The 14388-nt window shown below is 34.9% G+C and overlaps 1 protein-coding gene across 3 annotated transcripts in view; it reads right to left on the minus strand.

Moving 5' to 3' along the window:
• The window catches only part of LOC122027052 (mediator of RNA polymerase II transcription subunit 27-like), a 31194-nt gene extending 19429 nt beyond the window's left edge, over positions 1 to 11765 (minus strand). For 2 of the 3 annotated variants that reach the window (XR_006124270.1, XR_006124269.1), the window contains exon 1: positions 11186 to 11765. Coding sequence is in view for 1 of the 3 variants with exons in the window: in XM_042585854.1 (XP_042441788.1) it covers positions 11186 to 11423 (238 nt within the window). In the remaining 2 variants the exon portion in view is untranslated. The remainder of the gene's footprint in view (positions 1 to 11185) is intronic. The other variant, XM_042585854.1, reaches the window with a different exon arrangement.
• Positions 11766 to 14388: the final 2623 nt, after the last annotated feature.

Consider the following 14388-nt stretch of genomic DNA (forward strand, 5'->3'; position numbering starts at 1 on the left):
TTTATTTAAAAGTAGGTCTCTTTTTGTTACCTTTGCATCGCTCATTCCTTCGTGTAGCTCGATCAGTTTGTCCCACAATTCTTTAGCGTTCTGATGCGGTCCGACCCGATTCAGCTCTTCTCGTGTTAGGCCGCAGTGTAGCGTGTTGATTGCCTTGTTTTCTGTTGATGCCTTTTTCCTCATGTCCGGAGTCCATTATTCCGGGTCTAGTGGATTTCCGGAATTGTCGACTGGAGTTCGGTACGCCTTTATGACGCTGAACCATTGATCGTAGTCTGTCTTTAGGTACACCTCCATTCTTTTCTTCCAGTACGAGAAGTCATCCCCGTTGAATAGGGGAGGACGTACTGTGCTAAGCATTCTAGTTGAGACATCCTGCACACAAGTAAACAACGAAAAAGAATATCCCAAGACTTGGTCTTGGATTAGCAGTGCGGGAAAAAATAATAGGAGTATATAAATTAGTGTTGCACCAATATAGATTTAATTGCAACGAAGAAAAATTCCCAAATTAATAATAATAATAATATCAGATTAGAATTAAGCGTAAAAAATAAAAATAAAAATATTTTCACCCCCGTCTAATTGATGGTTGCACCAAATCAGAGCGGTACATGCTCTGATACCACTTGTTGGATCGTGAAACGTTGATAGAGGGGGGGTGAATATCGATTCGAAAAGACAGCGTTAAAAAGAGTTAAGCGCAGCGGAATAAAAAAAACTTAGACAAATGAACACGATCTTTTTTACTTCGTTCGGAGCCTGTGACGACTCCTACTCGAAGGCCCGTACTCCGTGAGTACTTTCGTTGGGCAATCACTAGCAGTTCGAAAATTATTACAATTTAAGTACAGGAATGCTAATGAAAATAAAGCAAATACCGACAAGAATTAAAGAAAAGGAAAGGAGCGTATTGTCGGATCTTTGTTAGCGTCGCAGGAGCGCAGAGCAGTAGAGCAAGCAGTGGAAGACTTTCTTTTCATTGTTGTTCTGAAGCTCCCCTCTGACCCTCCTTTTATATGAGGCTCGGGGCGCCCCGGATCCCTTCCGAGCGCCCTGGTGGGACGTGGCAGGTCCAACCAGCAAGCTCCACGTGGCGACGCGCGAGTTTGGATAAAACTTACCACCGGGCACCCGGATGGGATCCGGGTGCCCGGACCTCCGGGCGCCCGGACCTCCTATTTCCAGGAACTCCTTCTCCTGCAAAATAGAGTTAGTCCGAGGCAAATATATATCCTGTAAAACAGATTGTTAGCACAATTAAAGTTCAACAAAGTAATAGCAAAGAGTATGACTTAGATTCCGTCTTTCCGAGACCGGAATCTAGTCACGATCTCGACTTAGATATCCGAAATGGATCTAAGCCGGATCGACGCCTAATGTTCCCTTCCCGGGAACGCGTCCTCGCAGTCATTCCCCTCCAGTGACTTACCTCACTTACCTGCCAAACGTCCGGTCAGCTCTGCGCCACGGCCTGCTGGCGTTCCGGGATCTCTACAATGAGACTTGGCTGATCGAGCGACACGGGTTCCGGCCACCGGCCGATATCCGCGCTGCGCAGCTACCACCCGCGGCCATTGCCGCGTAGGCTTCTCTTGCACACTTGATCAAAGTGTCAGACAACAACAAACTAACTTAACCTGATTTGTCATTCATCAAAACCTAGGTTAAATCACTAGTGCTAACCGCACCAACAGTAACGTCTAGGCAAGGACCTCTATATCTCCCGAACTCGGGTTTAGTGTTAAATATGCAAAAAGTTCACATTGTAGGGTCCGACTATAACATATCGGCAAGGACCACTACATCTACGTAAGAACTTGAGTGTAGTGTTAAATATGCAAGAGTACTTATAAAGATAAAAATAAAATTATAAAAAAACTAATAGTCTAAAATTTGGAACATAAAACATAAGAACCCTCATTGGAAAAGCAATGAAAATAGTAGATACGATGATTAGAAAAAGAATTAGTATTTTGTGTGTACAAAAGATAAAATGGCAAAGATGATAGAGAACTCAAGTTTTAAGTTATGATAAAGAAAGAGTAAAATAAGAAATAGAGTGGATATTTTTTTGTAAATAGTTCGTTAAAGGATAAAGTTGTAAGAGTAGTTAGAAAGGGGGTTAGAATTATAGCTCTCAAAATAGTAGTGGCGAAACAAATTATGAACGTAATTAACATAAATGTACCTCAAGTAGGATTAGATCAAGATATCAAATTAAGGTTTTGGAACGACTTAGATGAAGTATTACAAAACATTCTGTCAAATGAAATGATTTAATAGGAGGCGATCTAAATAGGCATGTCGGAATGAAAAATAAAGAATATAAGAGGTAGCACGGGGGGTATAGTTTGGAACAAGAAATGAAGAAGAAGAAATTATATTGGACTTTGAGATAACATATGGCCTTATACTAACTAATACATTTTTTTAAGAAAATGGAATATTCGATCACGTTTAAAAGTGAAAATAATAAATCGCAAATTGACTTTCTTATGATTAGGAAGAGGGATAGAAAGATTTGTAAAGATTGCAAGGTTATCTCCAAACAAAGCTTAACTACCCGACATAGGTTAATAGTGTTGGATATACGCCTCAATCATAGTATCAATAGAAGAAAAATATACACAACTCCTAAAATTAAGTGGTGGAAGTTAAAGGATAGGAAACAAAATATATTTAAAGAAAAGGTAGGAGTATAAATATTAAGTGATATATATGGTGACTCTAATACGACATGACATCAGATGGTATCAAAGTGAAAATAGTAACCAAGAGTGTCTCGGTGAGTCAAAGGAGCATGCACCACCAAGTAAGGAATCTTGGTGGTGGAATGAGAAAGTATAGGAGAAAGTGCAGGAAAAACAAACAACCTATAAAAAATTATATATTTGTAAGACCGAGGAAAATTTAAAAAATATATAATAGCTAAGAAAAAGGCTAAGAAAGCAGTGAATGAAGCAAAGAATAAAACTTTTGAATGGTTATATCGAAAATTGGATACAAAAGAAGGGGAAAGAGATATTTATAGAATAGCTAAAGTGAACGAGAGGAAGACAAGAGATCTTAGCTAAACACAATGTATTAAAGATGAATGCAATAAGATATTAGTAAATGATGGAGAAATAAAAGAGCGGTGGAAGAGGCATTTTCATCAATTTTTTAATGAATATTTAGGTGACCAACTTAACTTAGGTAACTTAAATAGGTCAAATGAGTATAGAAATTTAAATTTTTATCAAAGAATTCAAACTTCAAAAGTAGAACAAGCTTTAAATGAGATGTAAAATGGAAGAACCGTTGGACCATATGATATTCCGATAGATGTACGGAAGGGTATTGAATGGCTTATAAAATTATTTAACATAAAATTAAAAACGAAAACAATGTCTAATCAAGGGAGGGTAAGTATTCTATTTCTCTTATATAAGAAGAGATATACAAAATTGTGCAAACTAGAGGTATTAAACTAATGAATCATACTATGAAACTTTGGGAAAGAGTAATAGAAAAAAAGATTAAGAAAGGAGACTACAATGACAGAAAATCAATTTGGGTTCATGCTTGGAAGGTCAACGACAGAAACTATACATATTCTTAGGCAACTAATTGAAAAGTATTGGGAGCAAAAGCAAGATCTACACATAGTATTCATATACTTAGAAAAAATTATGATAGAGTCCGAAAAGAAATTATATGGAGAATTCTAGAAATAAAGAAGTGTTAGAGTAGCATATATTAGACTAATTAAGGAAATATATATATAAGGATGTAATGAACAAAGTAAAGACTTCAGACATATTAACTAAAGCATTTCCAATAAAGATATATTACATCAAGCATTAACTCTAACTCTAAGTTCCTATTTTTTTATCCTAATCATGGACGAACTCACTAGACACATTCAAAACACAGTACTATGGTACATGTCATTTGTAGATGATATTATTTTGGTAGATGAGATACGTGAAAGAGTAAATACAAAAATAAAATCTTGGCGGGAAATACTAGAAGTAAAAGATTTTAAGCTTAGTAGAGTAAAGACAAGATATATAAAATCTAAGTTTAGCAATATTAGATGTAATCAGACAATTGTTAAGAAAGGAGATGAAATCTTTAAGTATTTAGGATTATTTTTGCAAAACGATGACGGAATTAAGAGAGGTCTTACATGAAATACAAGAAGAATGGTTGAAATGGAGGACGTCGGATTTTTTATATGATCATAAAGTACCTATAAAACTTAAAGGGAAATTCTACAAATGGTGGTTAGACCTGCTATGTTATATGGCATTGAATGTTGGATTATGACTCAAGCACATGAGTAGATAATGGAAGTTGTAGAGATGAGAATGTTAAGGTAGATGTGTAAACATACAAGAATAGACAGAATAAGAAATTAAAGTATTAGAGAAAAAGTTGGAGTTACATCTATTGAGGGAAAACTCTAAGAAATATATTTAAGATGGTACAGACATGTACTTAGATATCAATAAATGTTCCGGTTAGGCGATGTGAACAAATATACACATTAAATGAGAAAGATCAAAAAAAAAACTTGGTTAGCAATAATAAAACAAGATAAAATTTATTTAAGTATAGATAATGATATAGTAGGGGATATAACTCAATGGCATAGAAGGATCCATATAACCAACCTCACCTACTTTAATAATGCTTGGTGGTTGTTGTTGTTGTATATATATATAGGGATAATTTTATTAGGCTTTAATTAAATCTATTTAAATTATCTCAATCATAGCTAGGAGATAATTAAAATTATTAACCTAAAGTTATTTAAATAAATCCTAAATTACAACTTGTACCCTATTTTGGCGGCCAGGTGGCGAATCCAATGTGTCGCTAGGATCATGCGACAAGTACAGACATGTCGTTGGGCCCAAGCAATCAATCTAGGACTATCGCGTAGTCCTAACGAGTCTTCGTCACCAAGCTCAGATAACGTGTTCGAACTCATTGCGGGGCTAGGCTAAGCGTCCAGATATGTTGTGATGGTGAAACGGCGATAGCGATGACAACGGTCCTAGATGTGGCTTTGGCAGAAGGAGATGAGTTATCGCCTAAAGCACCGCTTTAAGCAAAGGCAGTGCGGTGGATACCCGCCTCCTGCCTAGGTGACCATCTCGGTCGCCATTTAGAAAACTGGTTTTGCAAAGTTATATCACTAGTAATATTCAAATCAACTAAATTAATTTTCATTATATTAACTAGAATTTTCTTTATTCTTCTAGCCCTTACAACTTTAATTTTAATCGATTCAATTTATTTAACTATGATACTCATTGGTCGCCTTTGAATATATCCATACCATCTAAACTTTTTTCTCATTTTATCAACTATTGGCATTACCCTCAATTGCTCCAAGATAGTAGAATTGATATGTTCATAAAAAAAGACAATTATTTCAATTAAAAATTTAATTTAGAAGATAGTAAAATTGATATGATCATAAAAAAAACTATTTCAATTAAAAACTCAATTTACAAGTATCTCCTTTTATTCTAGATTAAGTTAATTCCTTTATGTCTTAGAATTAGTCATTTCCATAATTTTTCTCTAAAATTAATTATTTTATTGCAAACAAGGGACCTCTTGAATGCTTTAATCAACTTATGCATCTTTTTTTAATAAGAAAAAATAAACACATTTGACATATAGAGGTCAATCACATCCCCTCAAAGTAATCATCTCTCTCCCCTTCCATTCTTTGGTGTCCTCCCTCAAATAGGATTCGGATTCTTATCAACTAAGACAGATACTGTCCTCTCCTCCACCACTATCCATCTACACCATTGTTGACACAATCCCTTTAAAAGTTCCAACACCATCATCACCTCACGGTTCCACCACTACCTCCTATTTTTACGCAGCACCCACTACTATGCAATTTGTCCTAGCTTCTATGATCCTTCAGCATTGTCTTCACATTAGGATGCATAGCTTGAATTCTATTGCAGCCTGACTAAGCCCATCATCAGTATCAAAGGGCATCAGTGCCTCGAGCTAAAATCTCTCTCATGAATTCTCTTCTCTAAAACTTACTCTTCATTTTATTGTTTATTTTTATTATAAAAAAAAAGTAAACACTATTATTCAAACAAATTGTGCTTAGTCTTAACTTAAAAAAAAAATTATCCCAACATAATGGTAGGAGGTGTCCAACTAGAAGCAAAGTAAACAACAAAACTAGAAAATAATTTTATAATAAAATTTGAGCAACTTCAAAACTCCATATTCCAACTAGAAGCAAAGGAGGTTGCAAAACTAGAAGCTAAGTTTACAACCAAATTTAAGCAACTTTAAAGCTCCACAACAATCATGGCCCTCTCCCTCCAAGCTGTTGACATCCACACTGCATCTCTACCATTGTTGTTGCGTGCACCATCATAGCCACTGCTACACACACTGACCCCATTGCACTACTATGCGTCAACACTATTGTGACCACTACATGTGTTGTCACTACCACATGCTGACATCAACATCGCCATTGTTGCACATCATCATTGTTTCATCACTGCACGCTAATGTCGTCATATTAGTCTCACAATGCAGCACCTCAGGAACACCATCATCCTGTGTCATTTCCTGTTAGAGCTCCCAGCAAAACGACCCTCAAGGGCCCCTCAACTATCGATGTTGCCTCTAATTGTCGTTATCGTTGTCCTCTCTAAAAATCATAGCTTTTTGAGTTTTAGACCCACCAAATCTAAGGTTGTCTTATAGCAAATCGGAGTGACTTGGACCGTGTGCTCAAGTGTGCTTTCCTGCTTGTTTCTAAATTTTACCTAGTGCATGATTTGATAAAAATAAATTCCTTAAGATTTAATTATGTCTTTATTAGGAGGAAATTAGTTACAAACTCATATCTACTTTTATTGCTTGATAATGTTTCCTATTTTGTGCTTGCCCTTTTTACGTTTTAATCGATTATCTATTTGTTGTTACACTGTTGAAATTTATTGATTAAGTTACTAAGAGACACCTTGAAATTTAAAAGAAATATAAGAAAACCTCGAGTAGCCTCTCCAAAGAAAAATGAACCATCATGAGATTCATAATTGATCAAATAAAATAATTAATTATGGTAAACCAATCACATATAAATGAATAATATGAGAGAGTTTCTACTCTGCCCTGTTAAGAAGTTATGTGATTTCTCAATTAAATTAATAAGGAAATGAATGCAACCTTGTACCATAGCTTTGTAATTTATAAGAGCTGCAAAATTAGTTATGCTTAATAAAAATCTAGTAAACTCCTATAATTATAGAACATTGATGTTTGTGCTCTGAAAGAGTTATGTGACTACATGTAGTGAATTAATTAAACAAATTAATTACTTATATTATAGATCATTAGCTTCATTCTCAAAAAAAAACTCGAGTCTTTTCGCGCATTTATAGATTTCAGCCCTATTACATGAGATGCTTTACTCACTTGGTGGATTGCGAGTCGCACATCATATTCCGATCTTAGGTACATTTTGGATGGATTGTAGGTCATTCAGCCTATATATGTATATATATTCACATACACATGATGCATTTTGTTGCGAGAGCTTGCAGGCTATTTATTCCTATATACGATGCATCCTCTTATCGAGTGAATTATGGGTCATTCACCCCTATTTATACTTATGTATGATTTGTTCAAGTATCAAGTGAATGGCAAGTCACCTTTACATATACAGTGCATCCTTTAATGGGTGAATTGTGGATCGTTCACCTCTTAACAAATTATTAATTCATGTGTAAAGTAAGATTAAAAAAATATGTAACATTGTCAAAGGAGAAATAAAAGAGAATTTGATGAAACTAACTAACAAGGGAATGAAAGAAGAATAATGAGAAAGGAGTAATGATGCAATGATGTTAAAGGATATGAAAACAGAAATTATAGCTTATGTCATTGTCTTTTGTGATTCATTTCATGCACTTCTCTTCTTACCCCACTTTCCACTTATGTGCTCGCTCCTTGTTTTCCTTTAACCTCTAAATTCCCAGACTTGAGCGATCTTTGAGTTTTGGACAGTATTACAGGATGATCTTACTCAAAGATGTTCAATGATAATGTTAGAGTCAATTTGTATTAACGTTCATTTATTTTAGTTATTTTTTCTAGTGCATGGTTGTTACTTTTATGCATTTTGGTATTTTAGTACTTTGGTGCATTCTTTTTATTTGTCAACATGAGTCTAGTTTTGTAAGTCATCATTTGTCTAATAAGGCCATTATTTTGAGTTGTGCATTGTGTTAACATTTCTTTATATCATTATTGTGTTAACATTTGTCTATATGATTACATAAATTATTAAGTATTCATGTTTTTTACAGCCTTGTGCACCCTTACAGTATTACCTATGGTTATGATGCAGTGATGAATATTGCCATGAGTATAGGGATAGAAGTCTTCGGATTATGATATTAGAAGCAATAAAGAATCAACAAGATAATGACTAGGATGATGGCCCATCAACCTAGACAATTCCAACAAAATCATAGAAGCGACCCTAAGGAAGATTGAGACAATCTATCCTTCTTGAGTGGAGTAAGAATTCACTCATTGTAAAAGTGAAGACCCTACTAAGTAAACTTCAAAAACTAAAAAGTTCTTATTTTCACTTTCACCAAATACGAGATGGTACTAAAGTGCAGATATACCTTTTGAACTATGAAGGTGGTGTCATAACAATTAGTTTGAGTCATCTCGAGGGCATTCATCATAGAAAGAGTTTGTGGTTGGTCTTTCTATCCATTTCAATTGTTTAGACTTTAGAGTATTAGAACATATATAAAGGTTGGTCAAACGTGTATGAAGCATGATACTACTGAAGTACCAAAGACTCTGTAACTAAGATCATGATTGGGGGAACTACAATTATTTGACACATTTGAAGAACTATCCTAACATCCCACAGAAGGTTAAGATGTAAACCATGATCATCCTATGTTTAGCAACAAGAAGAGAAGATCAATAAAGAAGGATGAGGAAATAAAAATGTTGTGAGTGAACAACAGATGGGTAAGAACATTACAAGAAGAGATAGAGCAAAATAATTGACAATTAGAACAGGATTATAGAGGTTACCCTCATGCGGATCTAAATATGATAATATTTGTTAGAAAGATTCACTTATTATAGTCATCTTGACAATTGGCATACCACACAAAATTTTTGTATTAAACCTTACTACAAGTCTCCATCATCCACCCAATCACTACAATCATATGCAATACCACACATTCATCGTTTCCATGTTCCAGCATATGTAAGCATCAAGCAAAAAAATCTCTTTCTAAAATCACTTGTATTGAGGCATGTCATTCTCCAATGAGAGTACATCTTCCTCAATGTTAACGAGCTATTTGATTGCACAACAGGCTAGACTTTTTTCAGAATGGAGACCTGGTCCTTGTCAATGACTTTCAGTATCTCCCTTGTTTCAACATGTCCAAGATCACTTGTCCTCAAGGAAGACACAAGGAATACCCCAACTCCTCTCTTGATCCCAAAGAAGTCTTCATGCATCCACCTCTTCTACAATAAAGATTTAGTGCAAGGTGTTCATGTTGCTAAACTCTACCAATAAAAGTCTCGATGCCTTGGCCACAACTCTATGAAAACTCGATACAAAACATTCTCCTGTCCTCATTTGATCCAAAGAAAGTTTCAATATGCCCACATCTACTCAAAGAAGACTTGATATAAGGCAACCTTATGCCATCACTCCATATGAAGGAATGCTTGAGATGCTCACCTCTGCTTAATGAAAAGTTGGCAAAAGTTGATTTTTTATCATAACTCGACCCATAAGAATTCTTAGTATGACCATATTTGATTCATGAAGAAACAAAGCGAGGCACTCTCCAATAGTGCCATATTGGCACGGCGGGGCGGGTCAATCAGTCAAAAACCCATCATATGGCGGGACAGAATGGGTCGGCCCGCCATTCTAGAGGGTTGGGAAATCCCCAACCCAACCCAAGGCGAATTGTGGGTTAGGCGAGTCAGCTCATGAGTCCGGAAAAATAATTAATATATATATATATATATATATATATATATATATATATATAAAAGGTTGAAAAATTTTAAGTTTGGGTTGTGGATTAGGCGCTAGCCCATTGAGTTTTCTACTTTAGTTTTAAATTTTAGCAAAAAAATTTTCCCTTAACTCACGAACCAACCCAAGCCTACCACTGGCCGACAGACCTAGGTGGGTCAGCCCGCCCGAACCCGTCTTAAAATGGGTGGATAAAATTTCTACTCAACCCGTTTAAATTGTTTAGCGGGGTGGGCCAATCCAATCAAAGAAAGTTATGATGTGCAAATCTATGCTCACTAAAGATTTGGCACAAAGGAATTCTTGGACTGACATGGACAAAGGAATTCTCATGAGAAACCGCAAAAAGAAGAAATCAAACCTGAGCCATTGTCAAAAATATATAAATAAATAAAAGAGTTCATTCTGGCCAATCTTGAAGATAAAGTTCCAGGATAATAGAAAATTATGATCCTAGCATTATTTTCACTAGAATTGATCAACAAGGCAACCTCTTGGATTCCTATAGATAATATGCATCTTTTTGTGTCAGATAAATTAATAAAACAATATAGTTTTTGGCAAATGGAGGTCCATCCCATTGAAGTGACCATCCCCTCTCATTTTCTAGTATTCTCCCTTATATAGGACCTGGGATCCAAAAACAAAAACTACAAGGAACCTAGGGATTTAACAATTACATTAAGAACAATTTGAGTTAATTACTCATTTCCATTCAGTTTTTTTGACCTTTACATAATAATTCTAGCATTATTACAGACAGAACTAGAAAGCATGCTTGAGATGTTAAATCTAGTTAAAACTACTAGGAATGTCTATGTTGACTCTCTAAAGACCAAGTTAAACATCACAACCAAGAAACAAAGCCAAACACTTCTGCCATGCCTAGATGGTATTGGACAACAAGTCCCCAAAACAAGGGAAGCTAAATCAAACAATTAGAGTGCTAATTTAGACAGAATTGTTTGATCCTACTGGAAATAGCAAATCAATGACTGACGAACCATGGAAGCTGTAAACAGACACAACAAGCTCTGGAAGCGAATAACCAGAAGAAGAGAAATAAAAGAGTATGGGGAAGAAGGAAGAGCTCACCCAGTCTGCTCAGATCCTGGAAGTGCTGGCGCATGGAGGTTTCCTCACTGAGGATGAGCTGTACGGTCTTGTTGATCGACTGCTGAGGACCTTCTGTCGCCAAGAAAATCGCTTCGAGGAGGCGGTCCGCCCCCAGTCGGATATCAGCGATTTTACGAGCGGCGGACGCCAGCCGCTCCATGGCCAGAGCCACCTGCTTCGGAGGAGCCTCCGTGGAAGCTTCACCGCCCGATTCCATCGGATCCTGAGACTGCTCCGTCGCGGCCCCCGCAGTGATCTGCTCTTGGGGTTACGGTATCATCCCGCTCTGCGCCTTTCGGATATAGTTGGGGACCTTACGTTGTTAGGTCGGCGATGAACCTGCTTGATACTTCCATAACCGCAAAGGCAACTTGGGGTGCAGTTGGGAATGGACAGGGAGAGGGAGATCGACGATAAAAAAAAAAAGAAAAAAAAAAAAACCTCGATCTCCTCCCCGGAGGAATGCTCACTGCAACGGCGACAAGCCGAGACCACTCTCGGCGAGGAGATCGTCTAGTTTTTTTTCAAACGCGATTCTCAGAATAAAACCGAATTAATAATAATAATAATTCAGTTTTTTCATGCTTAATTTCTTTTAAAGAAATTGTCCAAAAATACATGATGGCAAACTCAACTTTCCTTTCTCCCCTCTTATATTTTCTTTCTTATTTCCTAACGAAACATATTTCTGCACTTAACTCCCTAATATATACCAATTTACTCAATTGTTATCATTTTTTTATTAAAACCCACTGATACCCCTCCATTCCGAAGATACTCCCTGACTTCCAATGTACTCCTCGACTTCGATCCTAAACTATCGATGAATGTTCAAACTAATTTTATCATGTTGAAGGTAAAAATTGGAGAGACGGTATAACCTAACTTTCATCTTCAAGTACAGAACTTAAATAACTCAATTGATCTGAAATGTAGAACTTTTGAAAACCCAGTGAAGTCCTGCCTTTTACCTACAACCCAAGAATTATTAAAGAACACCAGATCTAAAAAAGTAAGAAGGTGGTAATCAGAACAACTAGAGGACAGCTAACTTGAAGAAGTGGTTTGCATTGTATTTCGAAGGCAGAAGCAGACTAATTAGAGTACAAGGTAAGTTATGTTTGTGTGCCATAAATTTTGACTGATTTGTTATTCTTGTTTATAAAATAAAATATAGATTATTGTTTGTGTATATTCCTGTAAAATGGTGTGAGAAATTGAAGCTTTAGTTCATGAGTGTTATCGATTGTGTTAGGTTGAATAAAATTAGTTTTCAAAGTTTGAATTAAAATTTTATAAATGAATTTGTATTACATTTTCTTCCATTTAAGGAATAAATGAGATATATGGTATTTTGTAGTGATTATCAATAAACTGAGTAATGTACCTAATTTAAGTACTTTGATGCTCAAAATTTTTAAGGTTTGTACTTTAGGGTATAAATGGGTAAATTGTTTTATTTGTTGGTGGTGTCAATTATGCTAGTTCGAATAAATTAATTTTAGTGTTCGAATTATAATTTTATGATTGTATTTGTGTTTTATCTAATTCAATTGAAGAATTAAAAGAAATATATTACTTTTATGTATTGTTTATCAATAAATTGAATAATATACTCAATTTAAGTATTTTATATTTTATACTTTATTATATGAATTATAAATAAATTAGTTTTGGATACATTATTCATGTTTTTTAATATTATCGATATTGTTAGTTTGAATAAAATTAAGTTCTGAATTTCTAATCACAATTTTATAAATGTGTTTGTATTTTATCTTCTTTAATTGAATGTTTGAATGAGATATGTGGTTGTTATATAGTGATTATTAAATAATGTACTCAATTTAAGTGGTTTAATGCCCAATTTTGTATGATTTTGTACTTGATTAGATAACTAATAAATTAATTTATTTTCGCTAAATTGTTAATTTGCTTTTATGCAAAAATGGGAAAGAACGCTATAAAATTAAAGAAAGTTATGAGGAGCACCATGGAGAAAGTTAAGGGGAAATCCATAGAGAAGGACGAGGGTAAGAAAGTAAAGGAAGATGAGAGAAAGAGCAAGAGCAGTAAGCAATCTTATTCGCGTTGTTCACCAATGTATTTTAGAGATGTATTGGATGAAGTGTTATCAAATTTGAGTAATAAGCAAAAAGAAAGGATTAAAATCACTCCACTTGATCCATGACTTGAGATGCCTGAAATACTCATTAGTAGTACTAGAATTAATTTAGTTTTAAAGAGATTCCAGCAGTTGCATTCTCATTCTTTCTTGTTTAGTAACAACATTATAGTTTCATTCACATCAACTGAGTTTAGCATCGTCCTTGGTTTGGCCCATGTGGGGGCAACTGGTTGATCTGGATGTGAGCATGGAGTTTAAATTTTTGCTCGACTATTTGGAGGAAAAGTTGTCAACGTAAATAAGACCATGATTCATGATAATATGTGTCTATTAGCTAGATCATAGAAGGATTCTAAAATGGATCATTTGTTAGGCTATTTATGTCTTCTAGTTAACTGTGTTGTTTTTCCTGTTAGTAACTATTCCACTCCTTAATTTATTCTGTCCTGCATTGATAGCCTAACGAAGTTCTTTAATTACTCATGGGGACATGCAACATACAGATTTTTTTGTCACCAAATTATCTTACATATAGGTAATGGCAAAGGAAAGGTTGGAAGTAAAATGTATATAGATGGTTGTATTGCCGGCTTGATGGTGAGTTTTAAATTTTTGAAGTGCGATTTGATATGTTTCATATTATTATATTAATCCCTTTATGTATTCAAGCATGGTTATATGAAAGAATTCATTCATTTGAACATGCATGTTCTGTATGTTGCTTTCCCCAGTTGTTTCATTGGGAATAGAGTAAGATTTTGATCAAATGTGATGTTGGTAAGAGATTATTTATAGACATTGATTTCAGTAGGGTAATTTACTATATTTTTAGTATGTGTTTTGTAAATGTGATTATAGAAGTGATGTTTTATTTATAATTGTGAAAAGGTATTGGATATAATACCATTTTCGGATAAGAAAATACTATTAAGTGGCAAGCAAGGAAGTTCTTCAGTAAATATAGAAATAATGAAATTATTATGTTAAATAATAATGATAAGATATTTTTTACTATATTACTCTTATTTTTCAGGTGGCATGTTGTGTGAAACGT

The sequence above is a fragment of the Zingiber officinale genome, chromosome 10A, assembly GCF_018446385.1.
Source record: "Zingiber officinale cultivar Zhangliang chromosome 10A, Zo_v1.1, whole genome shotgun sequence".
Lineage (NCBI taxonomy): Eukaryota > Viridiplantae > Streptophyta > Magnoliopsida > Zingiberales > Zingiberaceae > Zingiber > Zingiber officinale.